At 67.1% G+C, this 24,073-nt stretch overlaps 4 protein-coding genes across 5 annotated transcripts; 2 read left to right on the forward strand and 2 right to left on the reverse strand.

The window, feature by feature from the left end:
• Nucleotides 1-11: 11 nt before the first annotated feature.
• KLHL21 (kelch like family member 21) lies at nt 12-8,188 on the forward strand. Its single transcript, XM_068158128.1, has 5 exons — nt 12-85; nt 1,187-2,220; nt 3,487-3,892; nt 5,724-5,796; nt 6,123-8,188. The coding sequence occupies exons 2-5, from the start codon at nt 1,194-1,196 to the stop codon at nt 6,411-6,413; spliced, it is 1,797 nt and encodes a 598-aa protein (XP_068014229.1). The 5' UTR covers nt 12-85; nt 1,187-1,193; the 3' UTR covers nt 6,414-8,188.
• On the reverse strand, nt 8,184-13,573 carry ZBTB48 (zinc finger and BTB domain containing 48). 2 transcript variants are annotated; one of them, XM_068158130.1, is made up of 10 exons: nt 13,133-13,573; nt 12,813-13,042; nt 12,128-12,182; nt 11,250-11,342; nt 10,959-11,045; nt 10,432-10,586; nt 10,079-10,215; nt 9,549-9,713; nt 9,363-9,451; nt 8,184-9,282 (listed from the first exon to the last, which is right to left on the reverse strand). In XM_068158130.1, the coding sequence occupies exons 1-10, from the start codon at nt 13,571-13,573 to the stop codon at nt 9,010-9,012; spliced, it is 1,725 nt and encodes a 574-aa protein (XP_068014231.1). In that variant the 3' UTR covers nt 8,184-9,009. The 2 variants fall into 2 exon arrangements, with proteins under 2 accessions (XP_068014231.1, XP_068014230.1); XM_068158129.1 differs by having other exon boundaries at nt 12,128-12,239.
• A 150-nt stretch (nt 13,574-13,723) lies between these two features.
• Nucleotides 13,724-17,683, reverse strand: TAS1R1 (taste 1 receptor member 1). The gene is made up of 6 exons (XM_068158126.1): nt 17,486-17,683; nt 17,093-17,399; nt 16,134-16,910; nt 15,621-15,833; nt 15,412-15,532; nt 13,724-14,684 (listed from the first exon to the last, which is right to left on the reverse strand). Exons 1-6 carry the CDS (start codon nt 17,632-17,634, stop codon nt 13,753-13,755), a joined length of 2,499 nt encoding a protein of 832 aa, XP_068014227.1. The 5' UTR covers nt 17,635-17,683; the 3' UTR covers nt 13,724-13,752.
• A 209-nt stretch (nt 17,684-17,892) lies between these two features.
• Nucleotides 17,893-23,545, forward strand: NOL9 (nucleolar protein 9). Its single transcript, XM_068158127.1, has 12 exons — nt 17,893-18,155; nt 18,223-18,448; nt 18,587-18,714; nt 18,823-18,961; nt 19,107-19,203; nt 19,839-19,936; nt 20,549-20,710; nt 20,904-21,186; nt 21,798-21,909; nt 22,100-22,277; nt 22,853-22,986; nt 23,271-23,545. Exons 1-12 carry the CDS (start codon nt 17,946-17,948, stop codon nt 23,388-23,390), a joined length of 1,887 nt encoding a protein of 628 aa, XP_068014228.1. The 5' UTR covers nt 17,893-17,945; the 3' UTR covers nt 23,391-23,545.
• Nucleotides 23,546-24,073: the final 528 nt, after the last annotated feature.

Raw genomic sequence — 24,073 nt, forward strand, 5'->3', positions numbered from 1 at the left:
GGGGGGCGTGCGCGCGCAGCGTCCACGGCGGTGGAAGGCGGAGCCGGAGCGGGCCGGGCCGGGCGGCAGCGAGCGGAGCGCGGAGGTGAGCGGAGCCCGGCGGTGAGCGGAGCCCGGCGGCGCCGGGCGTCTGCGTCTGGGCTGCACGGTCGCGGTAGGCCTGGGGGAGGCTCAGCCGGCCGAGGAGCAGGGTCCCGGCGGGGAACGGCAGAGGCGGGCGGGGTGGCGCCGCCCTCCCGCCTGCTCGTGAGCTCGGTGGAGCGGACCGCCGGAGCGGCTGTCGTGACTGCCACGGCTGCGGGGCGATGGCTGTGCCCGGTCGCAGCTGGGCCCCACGGTGCCGCTTGGCAGCGAGCAGGTCCTGGCGGGGGGCTTGCAGCGGCATCGTGGCTCTGGGCGCCGATCCGCGGCTCCCCCTCTGCCGCCGCCGCGCTCCGGCTCTCCGGCGATGAACGCGGTTTGTTTTAAGGGTGAAGGAATTCTTTCACGTCCACCCGAGCCTGCTGGGCGTTTCACGGTTGCGTGGGCTCGCTGCATGCAGAGAAGCTTAGAGCGCCGTGAGCTCGGCGGGGAGACTTTGCGGGGTTTGTGTGACCGGGAGCGGGCAGGGACGAGGAAGCCCGGCCCGGACACCGCCGTGTTTGCATAGCCGAGCAACGGCGCTAACGGCGGCACCGCAAAGCTTGGGGGCCGAGGGCGTCGGGGGGGGAGGGGGGGGGCAGCCTCTGCTGCGAGCAGCCTCTCGGCAGCCGCTCTTGAGGAACGGCCCCAGGGGCGGCTCCCGCTGGGCACTGATCTGAGGGGCGAGGCCCCGGGGGCGCGGCGCGATGTTTCCCGGGCTGTCCGGTATGCGAGGCTGTGCCCGGCTCTTGTGACGCGGCCCTCACCCTGCGGAACTTCAACGCAGCTTCTTGAGAATATAATTAGAGCGCGGGGGGAGGCTGCTGGCAGCGCCGCGCGTTATGCAACTGCCGCTGCTCGGGACGGGACGGGAGGCTGTTTGCGAGGGTCGCTCCGTCTGTCCCGCTGCAGCCGGAGCGCGGCTCCCTCTCGGCTCCCCCTCGGCCCCCCACCTTTGCCTTTCGCTTTTCGATCCTTTTCCTGTGCTCTCCGCCCCGCCAGCCGCTGTGGGGTAGAGTCCTGAGGGCTCGGTGCAGGGTGTGACCCAGCGTCTGCTCTCCCACAGGCACGGCATGGCGGCCAGCACGGGCAGCGGCGGCGGCGGGACGGCGGCGGCGGCGGAGCCAGCGCACGCGGTGTCGCTGCTGCGGGGGCTGAGCGCGCTGCGAGCCGAGAGGAGCCTGCTGGACGTGACGGTGGTGGCGGGCGGACGGGAGTTCGGGGCGCACCGCGCCGTGCTGGCCGCCGCCTCCGGCTACTTCCGCGCCATGTTCGGCGGGGCGCTGCGGGAGGCGCGGGCCGAGCGGGTGCGGCTGCACGGCGTGGAGCCCGAGTGCCTGGCACGGCTGCTCGACTTCGCCTACACCGGCCGCGTGGGGGGACTGGGCCCCGACATCGCCGAGCGCCTGCTGCGTGCCGCCGACCTGCTGCAGTTCCCCGCCGTGAAGGAGGCCTGCGGCGCCTGGCTGGCTCGGCAGCTGGAGCCTGCCAACGCCTTGGACATGCAGGACTTCGCCGAGGCCTTCGCCTGCCCGGCGCTGGCGGCCGCCGCCCACCGGTTCGTGCTGCGGCACGTGGGGGAGCTGGGCGCGCAGCTGGAGCGGCTGCCGCTGCCGCGCCTGCTCTCGTACCTGCGGGACGACGGGCTCTGCGTGCCCAAGGAGGAGGCTGCCTTCCAGCTGGCGCTGCGCTGGGTGCGCGCCGACCCCGCCACCCGCGCCCCCCTGCTGCCCCAGCTGCTGGCCCACGTCCGCCTGCCCTTCGTCCGCCGCTTCTACCTGCTGGCCCACGTGGAGAGCGAGCCGCTGGTGGCACGCTGCCCGCCCTGCCTGCGCCTCCTGCGCGAGGCCCGCGACTTCCAGGCCGCCCGCCTCGACCGCCACGACCGGGGGCCCTGCGCCCGCATGCGGCCTCGGCCCTCCACCGGCCTGGCCGAGATCCTCGTCCTGGTGGGCGGCTGCGACCGCGACTGCGACGAGCTGGTCAGTGTCGACTGCTACAACCCCCGCACCGGCCACTGGCGCTACCTGGCCGAGTTCCCCGAGCACCTCGGCGGCGGCTACAGCGTCGCGGCGCTGGGCAACGACATCTACGTCACCGGTAAGGCGCAGACGTGGCGGTGCTGAGGCTCCGTGCGCGCGGGGGGTCTGCGGGCCGAGCAGGGTGCTCCCGGGGCTGCTCTCGGGACAGAGCGGGGCTGGAGCTCCGCAGGGGCTCAGTGTGGCTGGAGACGGGCGCAGGCACTCCTGGAGTCGGCGCTGGATTTAGCAGCTGGCCCCAGTCCAGGAGATGTTTTGCCATGACTAATGCTCCTGAGCACGTGGGCAGCAGTCAGAGCTCTTGCACTGTTGGAGCTTTCTAACTGCTTACTGTTGGAGTGACTCAAGGAGGGGTTTGAATTTCTGGCTGCAGAGAAGGTGCCTGGGTTCAGAGCCCTGTGAATCAGGGGCTGAGTGTGTGCCCGAAGCAGAGGCACATCCAGACGCCCCTCATTCCTCAGCCAGCAGCGCCTCTGAGTCCCAGCAGCACGCCCAGCACAAATCCTGCCTCGCCACGTCGGCTGGGGCTGCAGTGACTCCAGCCAAGGTGACACAGATGTGTAAATTGGGCTGAAAATGGACTGCTAATCTGCATGTAGATGCCTGCTTTGAACTCCATCCCTGCTGCTGGAGCTGCTCCGGGGGCTGTGCAGGGGGTGCTGAGGGCATTTGGAGGGCAGGTGAAGCACAGGTGAACAGAACACTGCTCTTCTCTAGCCACCAGCACCAAGCTGGCCTCTGCTCCTGTGTGTGCTTACATCCCATTGGAGCTTCCCAGAGCAGTCCCGGGTGGTTCTGGACATGCTGATGCTGCCAGGAGCCCGGTGCTGTGGTGAGGCTGCTGCTGGCTGGGTCTTCAGTGGTTCTGGTCGGTGCCAGTTCCTTGTCTGGGCAGCAGGGAGGGTGGGCAGGTTCCTGCCTTGGCAGCCAGCTGCTGGCAAGCGTCGGTCTCCACTCTGGCCCAGCAGCTTCTGGGTAGTGACAGAGCAGGGGTTCCAAAATGGGTTGTGTGGAAGGAGGGAGGCTGTCAAACCTGGGAGACTTGTTCTGAGTCATGGCTGAGTGCGTGCTAGAACAACATGGGAGAAATCCTTCCTGGCTTGCCAGGGGGAAGCAGTGCAGAAAGCCATGGAAGGGCTGAGAGCCTGCACTGCTGTGGCCCCCCAGCAGCCCTGCAGCTCCAGAGCACACGGCCCTGGGGAGCAGAGAAGCGCAGGAGGTATTTGGGGCACCGCAAAGATCCCTGTGCTGAGCCAGGGCCTCTCCTCCATCGCCTGCGGTCCCTCCCTCGGCGCGGCCCCGCTCCAACCCGCGCTGCTGTCCGCAGGGGGCTCGGACGGGTCGAGGCTCTACGACTGCGTCTGGAGGTACAACTCCAGCGTCAACGAGTGGACGGAGGTGTCCCCCATGCTGAAAGCCAGGGAGTACCACAGCTCCACCGTGCTGGATGGGCTGCTCTACGTCATCGCCTCCGACAGCACCGAGCGCTACGACCACACGCTGGACAGCTGGGAGGCCCTGCAGCCCATGCTCTACCCCATGGACAACTGCTCCACCACCTCCTGCCGCGGCAAGCTCTTCGCCATCGGCTCCCTGGCCGGCAAGGAGTCCATGGTCATGCAGTGCTACGACCCCGACAGCGACCTCTGGTCCCTGGTCAACTGCGGCCACCTGCCTCCCTGGTCCTTCGCCCCCAAGACCGTCACGCTCAACGGCCTCATGTACTTCATAAGGTGAGCAGTGGGCACCTGACCTCCCTCCCCTTGCCCCACAGGCAAGCCCGGGGCTCCCCTGGAGCCGTGTGGGTTTGTGAGAGGCTGTAGGAGAGCACAGTTCTGGGCAAGCACAGCAGGACACTCCTGACGGTGTGGGGGGAGCTGCAGCCCTTCACCTCTGTCCTTGACTTGTGCTGGGACTAGACCTCAGAGCCCCCCAGTCTGTGTGAAAATGTCTGACTCTAAACCCTGGGCTGGGGAGCAGCCAGGTGTGAATCAGGCTGAAGTCAGCAGCACTGCTTGGAAAGAGCCTTCTCGGCTTCCTTTGCTTCTGGTTCAGCCTCCCTTGTTGCTATAAATAAGTGCCTGAGCTCCCAGGGAGCTTTGAAGTGCAGCAGAGGAGAGGACATCTCCGAAGGAGCGCAGATAAGAGGGCTGCAGCCCAGGGGATTGGTCACTATTTTTAAGCACCTTTCCAAACTGGGACTTGGTTGCCCATCTGAGGCTGTCCTGGCGGCACAGATGCTTGAGTTAGCACAGCATTAACCACGCACTGCCAGGGGCACACAGCTCCCACTGCTGACTCTGCAGACACCTGTGCTGGCCACCAGACAGCCTTTTGCCACCTCCTGCCTTTGCATAAGCAGCTTCTACCCAGGGCCTTCTGGCAGAGTGATGAATCAGGCAGACCTGATTCACTTGGGCTCGGCTGGCTGCCCTGGTCCCGGGTGGTTGTCCACAGCTGGCACTGTTTGTCCCTGGGGTTTCAGGAAGTGCTGGCCAGATGCTGTAGCTCTTTGGCTGCTTGTCCCAGGCCAGTTCTGTGGCTTTTTGTTTTCCTCACCGCTGCTGATGGGCACCAGGACTCCCAGTCAAGAGTTAATGAGATTATCAGGGTCAAGCTTTTCTCCCACGTGCTGCACGTAGGCTGCTGCTCTGTAAAGCTGTCAGAGCCCTGGGGGACAGGGCAGCAGGGTTCCAGTAGCAGCTGCAAGCTCATTTTTTTGGGTGAGTTTTGCTGTCTCAGACTGAAGCTTCTGGGGGCTGATCCCCTCTGGTGAGACTGGGTCTGGAGCTGTGAAGGCAGCAATGCTGAGCTCAGCAGCTGCGTCCTCAGAGCTGACCCTGAGACAGGACAGGAGGTCTGGCCTGGAACTGCGTGGTGAGAGCTTTGTCCCCAGTGTCCCTTCCACCCCATCAGGGTTTTCAGCTTCCTCCATGGACCTATTTCCCTAGCTGCTGCTGTTGTCTGTGGGATGTGCTGTGGAGTGCAGCAGCTCCTCCAGGCACAGCCTGGCAGCAATGTCACAATGGCCACAGGGAGTCTGCCAGGTCCTTGCAGCCTCTGAACTTGTCTGTAGCAGCACTGCCTGGGAGTGACCAAGGGCCCTTCCCTGGCTGCCCTGACCCTGGCCTCCTGGCATTCTTGTGTCAGCAGCGTGTTCTGTGTTGCCAGCCTCCCTCACCTGTCGCTGGCATGAGCGCTGCAGGGCCGGGGGGGATTACGCTGCCCCAGCAGCTCCTCTCTCAGCCTGACTAAATTTGGTGTTGGTGAAAATCTCCAGCAGCAGGGATGGAGTCACTTGGGAGTTCCTGGCGGTTTGAGCCTCTCCAGACAGCACCAAAGCCAGAGCAGGCTGTGAGGTGCAGGCTCACAGAGTTGGTGTGTGAGCACACAGGCTGGTCTGCACTGAGACCTGCATCTCCAGGCAGGAACCCTTGGGGCTCTGGTTCGTGCAGGGGGACTGGGGCAGGAGCCCTCCTGGCAGCAGCTGAGGCTGTTGAGCTGGGAGCTTCACAAGGCAGCAGGACTTCAGAGGCCAGGCTGTGACTGTGCTGTCTCCCGCAGGGACGACTCATCTGAAGTGGATGTTTACAATCCAGCCAAGAATGAATGGGATAAGATCCCAGCCATGCTTCAGGTAGGAGCTGCCGAGCTGCTGCTCTCTCCTCTGTTAAAGATGGGCCTGAGCAACCTGCAGGGGGGCCTGGTGCTCTGCAGGTCACAGCCCCTGGGCATGGGCTGTGCTTCACCTGCGAGAGCCAGCCCAGGACGCTCAGCCCAGCGCACAAGAGCCAGGCTGAGCTCCAAAGCCCTGCCAGCTCCTGGTGCTCAGGCAGTGCCAGGCCAGAGGCAGCAGCTGGCAGGTGCAGAGCCCCCTCTGAGAGAGCTGGAGAGCAGCAGCCAGCACCTTCCCCTGCTGCCTGCCTGGGGAGCCCTTGCTGAGGCACTGTTTCCCGGTGGCAGGTGCACGTCGGGGGCAGCGTGGCCGTGCTGGGCGGGAAGCTCTACGTGTCCGGGGGCTACGACAACACCTTTGAGCTCTCGGACGTGCTGGAGGCCTACGACCCCGAGGCGAGGGCCTGGAGCGTGGTGGGCAGGCTCCCCGAGCCCATCTTCTGGCACGGCAGCGTCAGCATCTTCCGGCAGTTCATGCCAGAAGCCACGCCGGAGGACGACAGCATCACGCTGGACAGCATCAGTCTGAGCAGGCAGCAGCAGGAGCTGCAGGACCAGGACCTCTCTGAGCTGCGCTAGCAGGCCCTGGCCCGGCCTGAGGTCGCTGCCCAGAGCCAGCTTTGGGAGGGCAGAGGCCAGCCAGGGCTGGGAACCCTTCTGGTCGCAGAGTGCAAACTCCCAACCTTTGTGGTGCTGCTACGGAGCTGCAGCTGGCGAGGCCTCTGCTGCTGCTGGGGAGACCCCTGAGGAGGGGTCTGAGGGAAGCCATGGCCTCGACCACCCCCACAGCCCTTTCCCTGGGGCTCCTCCACCCTGCAACGCTTCGCTTGCCACCCAACTCGCTGCTTGTTTGGAAGGGGTCTGCCTGCTGGGGTGATGGCCTGGACCCCACGGCTCTCCTGTGCCTTGGAGGAAGCCAGACCTCCTGTGCATGGCCGGAGGGGGAGAGGCCTTCCCAGAGAGCTGGAGCTCTGTCAGGGTGGGAGGTTGGGGTGGAACGTGGCCCTCTGTGCCTCTCCCTGCCTGTGGAAGGAGCAGGCTTCCTGCAGCAGGAGTCTCGCCGAGGCTGCATTCTGCAGCTTCACCTTTGCCTTTGAACCTCAGCCCTTCCTCTCTTCTAGTGAGGTTTTAATCTGCAGCATTTCAACTTCTGAAGGTATTTGCTTCCCAGCCCTTCCTAGCAGAGGACTTCTCATCTGAAGGAGAAACCCTGCATTGTCTTTTCATCACGTCCTCACAGCCTGATTGTTTTCAGTTTTGACCTCCTTGGCTGCTGCCTCCTTGGAGGGGAAGGGAGGAGCAAGTCCCACTCTGAGTTGGCTCAAGGAGCTGCTCCCAGGGCGGGCAGCTGCAGGTGGCACTGGCAGGGCACAAGCAGCCAGGAGAAGCTGCTGCCTGGGGCTGGGGCTGTTTGCTGTTGGCTTTTCTGTGCCGGGCTGCTGGGCTGGGCCTTGGCTGCCTGTAAATGCTGCTGTTTTGGTGAAGATGTAGGAGTTCAGCCAGAGTGTCACAGACTGAAAGTAGCTGTTTTGGGGGTTTTCTCCTCCTTTTGTTTGAAGTTTGCTGGGTTTTGGTTGGTGTAAGATTTGCCTTTGTACTCGCCCAAGTGACCTCGCAGGCTGGGCTGCCTTTGCCCTGCCTGCTTCGGCCGAGGAGAGGCTGCAGCCTGCCCCGGCAACGCTTCCTGAGCGAGTGAGCAGCTGCTGCAGGGGCAGGGCTCGCCCCAAGCCCTGCATCGCGACGGCAGCTGCAGGCTGCAGGCGGCGCCGGCCCCTCCCGTCCGATCTGTGCTCGAACTGGCGCCGGGGCAGGAGGCTCCTGCGCTGCCGCGGGAGTGGCGACAGGGGCAGCTCCGCACAGCAGCCTCCTCACAGCTTTAGAGACTCTGGTTTGCCTTGAATGCGATTTGATGCTGCGCTCCGCAGCTGCAGGACTGGGACAGGCTGCCTGCAATGCTCTGGAACTCCGACAGTGCCTTGGACCTGCCGTGCGCCGCCGGAGGGGCCCTGCCCGGCCGCCGCAGCCCGGCGGTGGAAACCATCCTGGCGCTGCCGCGGGCCGGGAGCTGCTCGGTGCGGGGGAGCCCTGCAGGGCAGCCGCCTGGGCTGAGGCCGGAACGGCGCCGTCCCGCTGAGCCGCCGTGGAGCCGGAGCGTCGCCGCGCAGCCTTGCTGGTGCGGCCAAGCTATAAATAGCGCTGGCTCCCTCCCCCCCAGCCCCGCGCCGAGCCCCCGCGGCTGCCCCCCCCCGCGGCTGCCCCCCGCAGATCCCTATTTATTTTTTGTAGAACTCCTTGTGTCCGAATGTTGGAGAGCAGCTGGAGCCCCTCTGCAGCAAAGGCAGCTGGCAGTTACAGACTCTGTGTTTTTATTCTCGTGGTTTGTTTTTAAACTGAGTTGCAGCAAAGTTAAATAAAGGGTTAGGTAAATCTGTCATCCTTGAGGGGCAGAGCAAGCTCTGCAGTGCTGCTCAGCCCAGGCACCTTTGAGCTGGAGCCTTTCTGCCGTCTTGGTGAGCAAAAGAGGGGCAGGGGGAGTGCAGCTCCAGTGTTGGGGTATGTGGGTACCCCCCGTGGTCTCCCCCCCTCTCTGGGGGTGCTCAGGGAATGGTTCCAGTGGCACAGCAAACCTGGATCAAGTTCTCTCAGACCCATCCAAACCCCACACTCCAGAGCAGGAGCCCAGAGCATCATCCAGCTCCCTGCAGTTGTAAGTTCAGTAACAGCTAAGCGATCCCAGCAGTCTTGCCTCTTGCTGCAGGTTGTGTCCTTAATGGGTAAAGCAGCAACAATTAGCAGCAGCTTGCCACAGGGCACCAACTTACAGGGGAGAGAAAGCCCTCACAAGCTGAGGGAAGGGCAGAGATGTGCTCTTGGGGCAGGTCAGCTTGGGACCACGAGCTTCTGGTGTCAAGAGCAGCACAGGGCAGGACTGCTGCAGGGAAAGGAGGTAGGACCAGCCCTGCCTCGGCTGCAAGCCAGCACTCCTGCAGCGCCACCCCAGCGGCGCACACACGGAGCTGTCCTGTCCCACCTGGACGTTTATTAAAGGAGCCTTTAGGAGGAGCTTCAGGCCCAGCTCCTCCTCTGGGGCCTGACTGTAACTTCGGGTTCCTGCAGGCAGGGGTGGGAGCAGCTCCAGCCCCAAGCTGTTCGCTGAAGGCCCTGTGGGTGCCTGCTACGTTCCGCAGTGCTCGGGGAGCGTCGTCAAGATCAGGGCCTGCTCGATCACATCCACCGGCGAGAGCCTCCCCGCAGGCATCTCCTCGGGCAGGGGGCCGTGGGACAGGGACTGCACGATCACCTCGGCCGAGCCCACCTCCAGCTCGGGCGGCTGCAGCGCCACCACCACGGCCTTCTCGTCCTCGATCACCAGGTTCCGCAGCTTGCGCTGCCGCGGGTTGTAGTTCTCCACCCGGTCGTGGATCTCCATGTGGCGCCGCAGGTGAGCCTGCAACGGCAGGGGCTGGTGAGGGCCGGCTCCCCGGCACAGGGCGCCCCAGGAGGGTCCCCAGGGCAGGAGGACCTCACCTGCCGCGTGAACTTGTAGCCGCACTCGGAGCACTCGAACTTCCTGACGCCCTTGTGCCGGCGGACGTGGACGCGCAGCTGCTCCACGGCTGCGGGGGAAGGGAGAGCGCCGTGGCGGCAGCCCTGCGCCGGCCGTGCCCAGCGTGAGGCCGCGCCGCGGCTGCCGGGGCCGTGCCCTGCCCTCACCTTTGAAGGTCTTCCCGCAGATCTGGCAGAAGTGTGGCCGCCCCTCCTGGTGGCGGCTGGCGACGTGCCGCAGCAGGGGCCCCTTCTCGGTGAAGCGCTGCTCGCAGAACTCGCAGCCGAAGGGCCGCTCCCCGGTGTGCGTCCGGTTGTGCTTGTCCAGGCTCGCTGCCGCGGCACGGGGAGGCACAGGTGAGCACCACGGGGCCTGCCCCCGGCCTGCGGCGTGTGCCCAAGCCACGCCACGGCAGGCACCGGCAGGCACGCTGTGCCAGGCTGCCTGTCAAGGCTGGGAACGGTGCGAGCAGCAACCTGCTGCTCCAGGCTGACTCTCGCTGGGGAGAACTCCCATTTCCTCCCCTGTGGTGCCCTGAGGGTACCAGGGACAAGAGGAACGTTCCCTCCTCAGCCAGCAGATGCTGACGAGGGTGGGGCTCTGCCCCCCCAGGGAGCAGGCAGGTTTCCAGCACAGCTGCTTTCTGGAGGCCGGAATGCCAGGCCAGAGCTCTCGGCACCACCAGCCCCAGCTGTACCTTGTGTCCTGAAGGTCTTGCCGCAGAGGTGGCACTGGAAGGGCTTCTCCCCGGTGTGGGTGCGCAGGTGCATGTTCAGGTTGGCCTTCTGCGTGAAGGCGTGGTGGCAGAACTCGCAGATGTAGGGCCGCTCGTTCCTGTGGGCAGCCACAGCTTGCCTGCAGCCCTCAGCCCAGCTGCTGCTCCTTGCCCAACCTTCTTGTAACTAAACCCCACTCGGTTTCAGCTGGCACCTCTAGGAAGGGGCTTCCTGCCATCCTCCAGCCAGCTACTGCCACCAGCATCACCCCTCCGGGCGCCCCTGAGGGAGGAAGCAGAGGCAGGGCGGGGGGAGGACGCTGGCAGCGTCGTACCTGTGCTTGGCCTTGATGTGCATCTGCAGGCCGTTGCGGCTGGAGGCCCTGTGCCCACACTCCTCACACACAAACAGCTTCTCTCCACGGTGCTTGAAGGCCTCGTGCAGGCGCAGCTCTGTCCGAGACAGAAAGCACTTGGAGCAGGTCGAGCACTGGAAGGCCACAGGAGAGCGCAGGGTTAGGAGCTGTGCCGGCACTGCCCTGCTGGCTGCCCGCGCCCCGGCCCTGCGCCTGCCGCTCTGGGGCCCTCCTGGTGCCCCCAGCAGCAGCACCCCCAGCAGCAGCACCCCCAGCAGCAGCACCCCCAGCTCTGAGCCACCACCAGAGAAGAGGCAGCCTGACGAGGGCAGTGCCTGGGGCCACTAGCCAAGGAAGCGACAAGAGCTGCTCCTGTGGCCAGGACAAACCCACCTGCAGCAGCTCCATCGCTCCCCAGAGCTAGGCAGGATGATGTGCAGCAGCCCCTGGGCCAGGACTGAGCACAGGATGACTCCCCCATGAAGCCCACCCCTGCTCCCCCTTACCGCGTGGGGCTTTGGTGCACCGTGCAGCTTGATCATGTGGCTCTGCAGGTCCTTCTTCTGCATGAACTGCTGGGCACAGGAGGAGCACTGTAAGGCAGGCGAGGGGCAGGGTCACCTTCCAGCAGCCCCCAGGCAGTGCGGGGCCGGAAGCCCCAGAAGGCTGCAGGAAGCTCCTGGCTGTGAGAACTCCTCGGAGCACCTCCTGGCTCCGAGCCTGGGCATGGCCCTCGCTGAGCTCCAGCGCTTGGCTCCCCTGCTGGGCTGGGCCAGCAGCCACCCAGCACCGCTGACCTTGTAGGGCATCTCGCCGGTGTGTGACACCATGTGCAGCCGCAGCTCCACGCGCCTCTTGAAGGCCTCCTGGCAGACCGAGCAGCTGAACACCTGCAAGGCAGGGCGCAGGCGTCGGCAGCGGCAGGGCCCAGCAGGCAGCCTGGCCCAGCCCTGCCTGGGGCCTGGCCCAGCCCTGCCTGGGGCCTGGGGCCTGGCTGATGGGCGGCACAGAGGTCCTCACGGCCTGGGAGCGGCCAGAGGCGAGCTGCTGCTGCCCTCGCCGGCAGCAGGAGGGGGAGGCCCTGGCTGGGGGATGCTCTGTGGGGGGCCTGGGGGCTGAGCAGCACAGGGAGGAGGCTGCAGTCCTGCTGCAGTCCTGCTCCTGCAGAGCCCTGCCTGCTCCTGCAGAGCCCTACCTGCTCCTGCAGAGCCCTACCTGCTCCTGCAGAGCCCTGCCTGCTCCTGCAGAGCCCTACCTGCTCCTGCACAGCCCTGCCTGCTCCTGCACAGCCCTGCCTGCTCCTGCAGAGCCCTGCCTGCTCCTGCAGAGCCCTGCCTGCTCCTGCAGAGCCCTACCTGCTCCTGCACAGCCCTGCCTGCTCCTGCACAGCCCTGCCTGCTCCTGCAGAGCCCTGCCTGCTCCTGCAGAGCCCTACCTGCTCCTGCAGAGCCCTGCCTGCTCCTGCAGAGCCCTGCCTGCTCCTACAGAGCCCTACCTGCTCCTGCAGAGCCCTACCTGCTCCTGCAGAGCCCTGCCTGCTCCTGCAGAGCCCTACCTGCTCCTGCAGAGCCCTGCCTGCTCCTGCAGAGCCCTGCCTGCTCCTACAGAGCCCTACCTGCTCCTGCAGAGCCCTGCCTGCTCCTGCAGAGCCCTGCCTGCTCCTGCAGAGCCCTACCTGCTCCGCGCGGCTCACGCAGTTCCGGGCCTCGTGCTCCAGGAGGTTCTCCTTCCTGAAGTAGCATTTGCCACACTTGGAACACTCGAAGGGCTTCTCTCCGGTGTGCTTCCTGGGGGGCGCAACGCAGGGCACCCCTGGCTGCCAGCCCCGCGGCAGGGACGCAGCAGCAGGCCCCAGGAGGGACCGGGCCCCTCGCACCCCCAGCCCTCAGAGCACAGCCGAGCCGCTGGCACCCCCTGTGCCCTGCGACACCTCCCTCCCACCAGGCCAAGGCCCCCCCGGGCACACCAAGCCAAGCAAGAGCCTGCACCCCCTCTGGGTACCTGCCTCGGCCACCCCTTACCACGCCAGGGTGCTCCCCACAACCCCCACTCCCCCGGCCCGCGTGGACCCTGGAAGCCACAGCCAGGATCTGCCCCTGGCCAGCTCCGCGCCCCCTCCCAGCCCCAGGCTGCTCCAGCCACCAGAGGACCCCAGCCCAGGCGCCGCAGCCCTCGGAACCCTTTCAGGACCTCCCCAGCACACAGCGACCCCCGCGCCGGGCCAAAGGGGACCCCCCCTGCCCTCCCGGGGGGCACCGAGGCGTAGGGACCGCCCGGCTGCGGGCTGAGCCCTTCGACGCCCCGCGGGGGCCGAGGCGCCGGGACGCGAGGGAAGGAGGAGCCGAGGCCGCGGCCGTTACCTGTTGTGCACTTTAAGGTAGTATTTGCTGAGGAAGGTTTTGTGGCACGTGGGGCACTCGACCGGCGCCGCTGTACCTTTCCTGCTCCCCGCCGCGCCCGTGCCGCCGGGCGCCTTCCCCGGCGGGGGGCTCTGTTTGCTCCGCAAGGCCTTTGTCTCGGAGAGGGGCTCGGCGCCGCTGTGCCCTGCCCCGCCGTCACCCACCGCCTCCTCCGGGGCCGGGGGGGTGGCCTGCGGGGGGACAGGCTGCCGTCACCGCGCCTCGCCCGCAGGGCGGCCGCCCCCCTCGCTGCTTCTCGTCCTCCCGTCCCCATCACGCACCGCCGGGCCGCTGGGCTGCGGGGCTGCCACGGCCGCGCTGTCCGCCTCCCCCAGGCGGCTCGGGACGGAGGTGGCGGGGCGGCGGGGCCGCTGGCGGGGACCGGCGGGGCGGAAGGCGCGGCAGAGCGCCACGGCGTCGGGAACGCCGAGCTCCTCGGCCGCGGCCAGCAGCCGGGCGCGGTTGTGGGCGGTAAGTGCCAGGCGGCCGGTGTAAAAGAAGTCGAGGAGGAGCTGGAAAGTGTCGGCGAGACCCTCGGGCAGCGCCACCGGCCCGCCGGGCTCCCGGGCGCGGAAGAAGCGGGAGCAGCTGGCCAGCACCGGCCAGTGGGCGCGGAACTCCCGCCCGCCCACGCCCAGCGTCGCATCGCAGAACTGGCCGGCCACGCGCTGCCGGTTCAGCTCGCGCAGGACGCGGACGCTGTGCGCCGCTGCTGCCGCCATGGCCGCGCCGCTACCGGGGCCCGAGCAGCGCCGCCGCCATCTTGGCAGCGTGCCGGAAGTGGCGTGCGCGCGCCGGACCGCGGCGCGCCGGAAGTGACGAAGCGGAGCCGCAGGGGAGGGGGCGGGGCGAGGAGCCGGCCCGGAGCACGGCGGCGGCAGCGGCCCCGGCCCCGCGCTGCTCAGGCGTCGGCCAGGCGCCGCGTGTAGCTCTGGATCGCCATCTGGAAGTGCTCGGGAGTGTTAAGGTGCGGCCGCAGCAGGATCACGAAGGCCTTCGGCAGGAAGAAGCCGCCCAGCAGCGCGCCCACCGTGCAGAGGTAGCCGAACACCTGGACCGCCGCCTCGTCCCGCCCGCGGAGCGCGTCCTGCGTGCACAGCACGGCCGCGGAGCAGGCGAGGTGCAGCAGCAGGCTGCAGGTCAAGCACTTGGCCTCGTTGTAGCTGGCGGGTAGATCCTTGCCCGCGTAGCTGAGGGTGAAGCAGCAGAGGCTGAGCAGCACGGTGTAGGCGGTCACGGCCGTCCTGCTCGCCGCGTCGCTCCGCCCGCACTCCAGCAGCACCCGGTCGGCCGCCGCGCCGTAGTGCATGCGCGGCGCCGAGGAGCTGACGACTTCCGAGGCCAGGCAGAGCAGCGCCTGGAGCGCCGTGCTGGCCGCGATGAAGAGCACTGGGCCCCTGCAGCGCAGCCAGGCCTCGTACAGCGCCGGGCAGCGCGCGTTCAGCTTGAAGATGCAGATGATCTGGAAGGAGCGCGTTGCCACGCACGAGAGGAAGGCAGTGAAGCTGATGGCAAAGAGGGGCAGCCGCAGCATGCACGAGGGCCACGTAGGCTCCCCGAAGTAGCAGAAGAGGCTGCTGCAGGCACAGGCCAGAGAGCCCAGCATGAGGAAGCACATGTTCCCACCCGCGGACTTGACCACTGGTGTGGAGGCATTGAGGGCAAAGAGCACGGCCATCCCTGCCATGAGCAGCAGGAGGAGGGCAGCGAGGGTCAGCAGTACCCAGGAGATGGGTTCGGACCAGGACAGAAACTCAACGGTGCGGTTGAAGCAAGCCTCGCTCCCCGCTGGGGCCCACTCCTCTCTCCGGCAGGACTGGCAGCTGTAGAGGTCTGTGGAGGACATGAGCCCAGCTGACGACAAACATCTCACACTCCATGGACCCTGGTAAGAGACGTGCCCCAGGCTCTGGCAGGGGCTCAGCTGGGCCAGCTGAGGCGCAGGGGCATGTGGGCAGAAATGGGCTCAGGTGTCCAGCTGTGACCTGTGGAGGGGTCTGCAGCTGCTGCCCCTCTGTAGATGGGGCAGGAATGCTGACTGGTTGCATCTGGGGGTCCCCACTCTCACCCAGAGCTGACCCTTTCTGTTCCCCTCTGCCCATGTGCAGGCTAAGGCGGCCAAACCACCTGTCTGTTGTGGCTGGTGACGTGGAGGCAGATTTCTGCCACCTGTCCCAGGCAGGAGGCATTTCCATGTGGTAGCTGCCGGTGAGCAGGTTGTGCGGAAGCCCTGAGTGCCACCTGGAGCTCAGAGGCAACCACAGGGTTGGATTTCCCTCATGGAGGATGCGGTGCCGGACATCCCTTGTCCCCCTGGCCGCAGCAGAAGGGGCTCTACTGGTGCTGTCTCTGCTGGCTGTGGGCACAGCTGTAGGCTTTGCATACCCACAGGGAAGCAAATGCAGTCAAATCACTGCGTTCAGGACAGGTCAGTGACCAGGGGAAGGAATGAGAGCAGGAGGGAACAGTGTGATGGCATCAAGAGGCTGCTGGAAGGAGGAGGCCCGGCCTGGGCAGGGGAGCTGTGCAGGGAGGCCATAGCCCCGTGGGGCAGACTGACCTGATCTGTTCAGGAAGGTTCCCAAGGGGCAGGGCACACAGCTGAAGCAGCAGTGGTGGCGGCTCCGCTGCAGCCGCTTGTGCCCGGGCTGGCAGGGCTCAGAGCACACGGAGCTGGGAGCCTGTCGGGAGCAGCGAGGGTCAGGCAGGAGAGCAGCAGGATGCAGCTGGCTCGGCAGTGAGCAACAAGATCTGGATGCAGGAGGGTACCTGGTGGTCCCCTGTGTGCCAGAGGATTGTGCCCTGGGCCATGCTGAGCCTGTCGGGGCTCGCCCGGAAGGTTCCGATCACGTCGAAGGCCCAGCGGGGGCCGCTCCAGTTCCACATGACGACGTCGTAGCCCTTGCGGATGTCCCCGCTGCCGTCGAAGGAGACGTGGCTCCCGTGCAGGCTGAAGTTCCCTTGCTTGATTCTTGCCAGGAGCTGTAAACGACAGGAAGAGAGCAGCCCTTCTGGCTGACGAGCCTCCCACTGGGGCATGTCTTGCCTTGGGAGGAAAGCATGCTAGAGGAGGGCCCCTCCTATGCTCTGCCTTCTCTCTCAACTGCTGGCACAGACCCAGCTGCAGAAGTGACCTAGGGCGAGGTCTGTGTCTGGGCCCAGGCTGCTCTGACTGTGATGGGTGGCTGAAGCCTGCCAGGCTCTTCACCTGCACACGAGTGTTTCAGAGGGGCAGAACGCCCCTGGGCACACAGGGAAGATCGTTCCTCACGTCGCTCTTACCTGCCAGGGGTACACAGTGCGCTTGCTGCAGGCCCCCGAGGCGCAGCCCAGCAGGGCGTGCAGGCCGTGGGCCACGGCGTAGACGGCAGAGTAGACGTTGAAGGAGGCTTGAGCGTCGTAGGTGTCAGGAGCAGCAGTGAGCGAGAGGCAGTCGGTGCAGCGCTGGGTGCAGGTCAGCTGGGTGCTGTCTGTGCCCCCCACACCCGCCCCTGTGCTGCCAGCACACTCAGCTGCAGCGCTTTCCTCTGCTGCCTTCCACGATGCAAACCGCTCCAGCATCGCAGGCGCTGTCTTCTCGACCGCCATCCCCAGCACCGAGCCGATGCTCCTGATGCCAGGCACCTGCCAGGTGGTCTGTGCCAAGGGCCAGTCCTCAGAGCCCACCCACACCATGCCGGTGACGTTCCTCTGCAGCACCACCTCAAAGAAGGGGAGGACGCTTTGCCTGGTAGCGAAGACGACAGTGACGTTGACCCGGACGTCCCTCAGGATCCTGACCAGCTTGTGTAGCTCTGGGCTGCTGGCGTCGGCGCCGGCGGGGATGAGCCCTCGGTAGGCCACGCACATACTGCTTGTGCCCAGCAGCTTGTAGAGGGCCTCCAAGCTGTCCCGGCCGTAGGCATCGTTGCTGCCCAGCAGGGCGACCCAGGACCACCTGAAGTGCTGCAGCAGCAGGAAGATGGCCCTCACCTGCTGCTGGTCGCTGGGAATGGTGCGCAGGAAGGAGGGGTAGAACCGCTTCAGGCTCAGGGGCGCCCCGGAGGCTTCGTAGCTGATCTGCAAAGGGACCAGGAGAAAGGGCACAGCAGCGGCACAGGCAGCCTGGCTGCAGCGAGGCTCTGAGCTGGGCAGGCAGCAGACCTGCAGCTGAATGTGCTGCTACAGAGAAACTCTATGCTCCCTCAAGGCCATTTTGCCTCGGGCTGCCTCTTCTCCGTGCACCAGGCAGCCACACTTACCTCCGGTACAAGGTAGACACCGAGGATGGCTGCCGTGGTGAGGGCCAGCTGGGTGCTGTCGGGGCCGATGACAGCCACTGCCTCGGGCTGGTAGTGGTGGAAGGCAGGAAGCACCTCCACCTCCTGGGCACCTTTCCGGGCGAGGGCTCGCAGCACGGCGTGCAGGCTGGCAGGCTCCGAGCAGGCGTCGTGGATGTCGTAGCCCAGCGTGATGTTGGGCAGAAGGGCGCTGGAGTTGTTGATCTCCTCCACGGCGAAGCGCATGGCTTGGGCCAGGCAGTAGCCGTGGCTCTTGACGGCGGTGATGCTGCGTGGACACAGGAGCAGATTTCAGGGAGGAACAAGCACGCCGGGGCGGGGGGCCGGGGGCCGCGCCAGGCGCCGGGGGCTCACTTGTCGCAGCGGCCCACGAAGGGCTGCGCGGCGGCCCGCGGCGGCGGGCGGTGCAGCGAGAAGAGCCCGGCCAGGCGGTAGTCGCCGGTGCGGGTGAAGAAGGAGGCAGCGGCGGCCGCGCAGAGGCAGAGCAGGGCGGGCAGCGGCATGGTGGGGCGACGCCGGGCGGCGGGCAGCGGCTCTTAACGGCGCGCCGGGGGCGGGGCCGGGGGCGGCGCCTCTTAACGGCGCGGCGGGGGCGGGGCCGGGGCGGTGCCTCGTAACGGCGCGGCGGGGGCGGGGCCGGGGGCGGCGCCTCGTAACGGCGCGGCGGGGGCGGGGCCGGGGGCGGCGCCTCGTAACGGCGCGGCGGGGGCGGGGCGGGGCGGTGTCTCTGACGGCGCGGCGGGGGCGGGGCCGGGGGCGGTGCCTCTGAACGCCGGGGGCGGGGCCGGGGAGGCGGAGGGAGGCTGCGGTGGCCATGCCCGCTCGGCGCGGCCCGCCGGCCCGCCGCCCCCGACGGGGCCCGAGCCGCGGGGGCCGGGCGGAGACGGCTTGGAAGGAGTTCGCCGCCTCGTTCGCCCCCGCCGGCATGGTGCCGCCGGCCGAGGGGGGTCTGGCAGCCGTGGAGGGTCTGGCAGCCGTGGAGGCGGCGGAGGGCGCCGCAGTCCTCCTCCTGGCTCCGCAGCAGGTGAGCGGCGGCGGGCCCCGCCGCGCCGGTTCTCCGTGGCCGCCGGCTCACCGCTCCGTCCCCGCAGACGCTGACCTTCACCGGGAAGTGTCGGCTGCGCTGCCTCTACGGCGCCGTCCGCCTGCTGGGCTTCGCCGTGGCCCCGCACCAGCCGCCGCTGCCGGTCTTCTCGCCCGCCACACACTGCGCTCTGACGCTGGAGACGCTGCCGCCCGCCCGCCCGCCCGGCGGCGACCTCCGCCAGCTCCGCGCCGCCGCCCGCGCCGCCATGCGCGCGCACGGCGTCCGCCGCCGTGAGTGCAGCCGCCGGGGGGCGGGGGGGGGCGCGGGGCCGCCGCCATTTCGCGGGCGGTGCGGGGCCGCCGCCATTTGGCGGCGCGGGGCGGGCGCCGCTCCGCGGGCCGCCGGCTGAGGGCGCTGTCTCGCCGCAGAGGCGCGCGCGCAGGCCATGTCACGGTTCGCGCCGGGCTGCGCGCTGGTGCTGCTGGAGCACCTGGACACGCCGGTGACTCGGTACCTGCTCAGCCACCCGCCGCTCTCGCGCCTCTTCGAGCCCCCGGTGAGCCCCGCCGCGCCCCGCCGCCCGGCCCCCGCCGCGGCCAACCCTGCTGCACGCCCCCCGTGCACGCCCCCCGTGCACGCCCCCGAGCCTTTTCGCCTTCCCCAGAGAAAGGAGGAGTCCAGCTTCACGCCGGAGGATGCGGTCCTGGCGTCTGTGGGCATCGTGAAGTGCAGCCCTGACCATGGGCTGCTGGTGTCGGAAAGCATGGCCCTGGCTCTGGAGGAGCTGATCCAAGCCTGCTGTGGTGAGGGCCTGGGCTCGCCGGGCTGGGGCTCCCCTGCTGTGGCTTTCCAGGCTTGTGGTGGTTTCTTTCTTAGCAAACTCGCCTGAAGCAGCTCCGCAGAGCAGCTGTCGGCACTGTGCCGCTCAGAGCCTGTTTTGTGTTCCAGCTGAGGATGAGGGTGTGCCTCTCATTCTGGTATGTGGCCCCAAGAACACCGGCAAGTCCACCTTCAACAGGTACCTGATCAACCTGCTGCTGAACCGGTGAGTGCCCGGCTCCTGCGCGGCTCCCGGCAGGGCTGGCGGAGGGGGAGCAGAAGCTGCCTGCCAGGGCTCTTGGAAAAGCTGTCAGGGCTGGCCACAAGCAGGCAGAAGCTCACAGAAACGTCTGTTCTTGTCTTGGGCTCGTCTTACACAAGTTGTCTCCTGCCCCATTGCTGTTCAGGTACTGCTGGGTGCTGCTGGCTGGCACGGGGGCACCTGTACCAGCTGGGCTGCTGGTCACAGCGAGGAGCTGAGCTGCAGCACTCACTCCCAGCGAGGTGCAGCTGGGGTCAGGGAGAGTCTCGGTGGAGCAGCTGGAGGAGCTTCCTGTCCTCGCTTCCAGGGCTCTCCAGTGGCTGGTCTCAGGGTGCCCGGTCTCAGGGTGCCCGGTCTCAGGGTGCCCGGTCAGCGTGGCATGGGGTGCTCTGGTAGTGCCACCTGCAGTTACTGCAGCTGCTGTTTCTGGAGCTGCTGCAGTGCCATTCTCAGTGCCCTGCTGGGGGAGGGCAGCAGCGAGGCAAGCAGCAGCTGGACTGTGCTGTTCGCTCTGACCCCCTGCAGCAGAACCAGGCTGTGCTTGTGCTGTGCTCCAGGCTGCCCTGTGCCCAGCTGATGCCCGAGTTCTGTCCCCACAGCCTCCCCTCCGTGGAGTACCTGGAGTGTGACATTGGGCAGACGGAGTTCACGCCGCCGGGCTGCGTGTCCCTGAGCCACGTCACGGAGCCCCTGCTGGGTAGGTGTCTCCTGCTGGGTGCCAGGCACCTGCTGCACTGCCAGCAGCTGCCCCTGGGCACAGGCTGTGCTGTAGCTGCCAGAACTGCATAAGGAATGGGGGCAGGCTGGGAAGGTGCTCTTTGGGGGTGCCATGTGAGTGCCTTGCTGAGCAGCCTGCAACTGTGCCCTGTGCTTTGGAGAGAGAAGGGAGTGGTTCACCAGGCAGTGGGGCAGGCTGTGGCGTGTCCAGGTGGATTTCCAACCTCCTGGGTTTGGGAAGCCTCTGGGAAAGGCTGTCACAGGTTTCAGTATCAGCAGCCAGGGAAGCACAGGCTGATGGATCCAGCATGGGCTGGGCGCTGTTGTAGTGAGCCTGAGGGCCATGGCTGCTGACTGAAAGGGCCTTGGCCAGGCTGGGTTCCCTCTTGTGTGGTCAGCCCTAGAAGTGTGTTGGCTTAAATCTGATTTGGAACAAAAACCAAGAGGAGATCCCCAGAGAGAGAGAGTTCCAGCAGGGACACAGCAGTGTGTGCAGGGGGCACAGGCTGTGTGCAGGGGATTGCTTGGAGTTGCTGCAGGGCTCTGCTTGGACTTCCTGAAAGCTCTGGAGGTTGGCTGCTTGCTGTTCTAGGGCCCCCATTCACTCACCAGCAGGCCCCACGCAGGATGGTCTACTATGGGCTGACCAGCTGTGAGCAGGACACAGAGCGGTACCTGGACGTGGTGAAGGCTGTGTTCAGCTCCTACAAGAAGGAAGTGCCCCTGGTGGTCAACACCATGGGCTGGGTGAAAGGTAGGCAGGGTCAGGCTGCCGGTGGGGGGTGGGGGCTGGGGCAGGACGCGGCCAGGCTGTCTGCAGAGCTTGCAGCCGGGAGCAGAGCTTGCCCGTGGAGAGCCTGCGGCGCGGTCCCCGGCCGGCCCTGTGGCTGCAGCAGCAGCAGCAGCAGCAGCAGCAGCAGCAGCAGCGCTCTCCTTGCTCCCTGAAGGTGAGGGCTTGCTGCTCCTGATCGACCTCATCCGGCTGCTGTGCCCCAGCCACGTGGTGCAGATGGATGTGTACGACTGGAAGGCCATGGCCCCCCTCAGCCCCGACTACGTGCACCTGGCTGCCGGCCTCTACACCAAGGGCAAGCAGCAGGCCCAGTGCAGGCAGATGAGGGCCGGGGCAGCCGAGCCCTGGAGCCCCTCAGAGGGGGCTGGGGACGCCCCTGAGTACAAGCTGCTCTACATCTACCCGGAGTTCCCCCGAGCAGGAGCTGCGGGCGAGGCGTGAGTGCCCGGCTCCGTGCTGCCTGCTGGGGGCTGGGCTGGGGGCACTGAAGGGCAAGGCTCTGGCTTGGCCCCCACAGCTCCTGAGAACCACTCAGGGCTGATCGATTCACTTCTCAGGGGCTGTGTTTGGGGTTTCCAGCTACTGAGGGAGGAAGGGAGGGCAGGGGAGGGAGGGAAAGGGGGGGGGGTAGTTCCTCCCTGCTTTCCTGCAGCTGCCTGCTCTCAGGTGCTCCTGCACTGGGTGTGGCTCCACCTTGGAGTTTCTGACTTAGACTCCTTGGGGAGTTCCTCACCTGGCCCTGGGCAGCGGTCACCTCGGCTCTCGAGCCCTCTGGTGGGGGGCTGCCCGCCCTGAGGCTTGGGGGGCGCTGCCTGCCCTGAGGCGTGGGGGGCGCTGCCCGCCCTGAGGCGTGGGGGGCGCTGCCCGCCCTGAGGCGTGGGGGGGGCACTGCCTGCCCTGAGGCGTGGGGCACTGCCCGCCCTGAGGCGTGGGGGGCGCTGCCCGCCCTGAGGCTTGGGGGGCGCTGCCCGCCCTGAGGCGTGGGGGGCACTGCCCGCCCTGAGGCGTGGGGGGCGCTGCCCGCCCTGAGGCGTGGCTGCTCCGGCAGGCGAGTGCACAGCAGCATCCTGCGGGACGCGGCCATCCTGGGCTACCTGGGCCAGCTGCAGTGCCCGGACGTGGGCAGCGTGCTGCCGCTGCACAGCCTCCTGCCGTACCAGGTGAGGGAGGCCGGCGGGGAGCCGGCGGGGCGGGCGGCGGGCCACGCGGTGTGCCGGGGCCGGGGGCGCGGCGCCCGCGGGTGCTGAGCCGGTGCCCGGCTGCCGCCGTGGCTGGGCGGCTGCTGGGTGCCCTGTGCCCGGCGCTGGGCTCCGGCTGCAGCGCCGCCGAGCCCTGCTCTGCCTCCCCCAGGTGCCTTTCCGTGCCGTGGCGCTCAGGGTCATCCACACGGACGTGGCCCCCACCAACGTCCTGTACGCCCTGAACGCCAGCTGGGTCGGGCTGTGCCGCGTGCCCGAGGAGGTGCGGGGCCAGGGCGACGCCGCGGTGCTGCTGGCACAGACCCCGGTCTGCGACTGCCTGGGCTTCGGTGAGCGCCAGGACGGCCTGGGCCCTGTGCCTGGGGCACCGGGGCGGGCACCGGGGAGCCTGCTCTGAGCAGCAGCTGCAGCAGGGCAAGGAGTCATCACCTGAGCCCTCTGCCCTTCACCAGCTGTGGCTCAGGGCCTTGGGCTTGCATTAACCTGGGGTGACAGCGGGGGGGGGAGGGCACCGGGGGGGATGTTCTGGGGGGATGTTCTGGGGGGTGTTGGGGCTTCTCCCTCTGATGTCCTGCCCACCTACTTGCTGGGCCCCCGTTCTCAAAGGCAGGTTCCGTGTGGGCAGAGTTCCTGAAGCTGTCCTGGGGTTCCCTTCTCCGTCTCGTTCGTTGCTGCCGTTCTGGCTGGGGCTGCGGCGCTGAGCCGCTGCAGCTGCTGGCAGAGCCGGGCGGGGAGCAGGGGCACGTGGTTTGGGAAGTGAGCTGAGGTGCTGCAGGAGCAGGGTACAGCAGTGCAGGTGGTCCCTGGGGGGTCTCGGGAAGCCTTTGGGTGCCAGGGCTGTGTGTGTGGCCAGCTGCACAGCCTGGCAGGAGCCGGGGCCGAGCTTTGCCTGTGTCCTGCTCAGGCGTCGTCCGTGGGGTGGACGTGGAGAGGAGGCTGTACCACGTGCTGACCCCCGTGCCTGCGGAGCGGCTGAGGCTGGTGAACTGCCTGCTGCTTGGCAGCGTTGCCATCCCCAACTGTGTGCTCGTGGGGCAGGTAGGAGCCTGGGGAGGCTGCAGGCTGCCTGGCAGCTGGGTGCTGCGTGCCTGGGAACGCCTGGGCCCTGGCAGATGTTATCGGTGCTGGGAACTGTTCTCAGTGCCTGGAAACCAGGAGAGGGGAAGGGAAAGAGGGAGAGGAGGACGTTCCTGGCGTGCCTCAGATACCAGCACGGGGCTGGTTCAGCCCTGGCTTGCAGCTCTGCCAGCCTGGGGAGGAAGGGGCTGCCTGCTCTCCTGAAGAGGTGAGGCACTGAGCCGCTCTCTGCTCTCCCTCTCCAGCAAGGCATCGAGGGGGAGATCCCCTACGTCACCTCTGATTACAACTACAGCATCGTGGGCTCTGGGAAGCTGAGGAAGAAGCATTTCAAGAGGAGGGAGTTTGACTGTGACTATGCCTGAAGCCTGGCACCCTGGGCTCTCTGTGCAGGCTGGCAGCAGCCCCTGGTGCTCACAGGAGCTCCCCAGGGTCTGGATCCTTCATATCCACTCCTGGCAGCATTTTGTATTCTGTTTGTATTTGAGTGTTTTGTAATAAAGCTCTGTTCCAGACAGGGCTCTGGGTTGAGCTTTGGCCTCTCCTGCAGGGACGTGGACAGCAGCAGCTGGGGTGGCTGCCACTCGCTGCCCTCTGGCAGCAGCAGCTCTCTGCAAGCTGCCCTTGCTTGGCTCCTGTGCCCAGGGGCAGTCCATGGCAGGAGCCTGAGCCACAGCCCTGGGCTGCTCATGGCTCCCTGCCTGGCCCAGAGAGGGCTCCTGCTGCTGGTCCTCTGCTCAGCACTGGGGCTGGAGCTGGGGAGCTCCTCTCTGCCCCTGGGTGACCACAGATGGAGCCACTGGAGTAGTCTGCCCAGCTCTGGAGCCCTGCTGTGTGCCAGCTCTGCCCAGTGCCCTGCAGCTGGGCCCCTGCTGTGTGCCAGCTCTGCCCAGTGCCCTGCAGCTGGGCCCCTGCTGTGTGCCAGCTCTACCTGCTACCTTGCTGCTGCAGTTCGATAGCTGCCAGCCCCAGCTCTGCCTCTGTAGGTTGTGCTGCAGGTAGAGGCTAAGCTGAGGTCGGGGTGGGAAGGAACTTGTCCCAGAGGTGC

The sequence above is a fragment of the Melanerpes formicivorus genome, unplaced genomic scaffold (genome assembly GCF_026170545.1).
Source record: "Melanerpes formicivorus ecotype bairdi unplaced genomic scaffold, bMelFor1.0.p_v2 SCAF_39, whole genome shotgun sequence".
Lineage (NCBI taxonomy): Eukaryota > Metazoa > Chordata > Aves > Piciformes > Picidae > Melanerpes > Melanerpes formicivorus.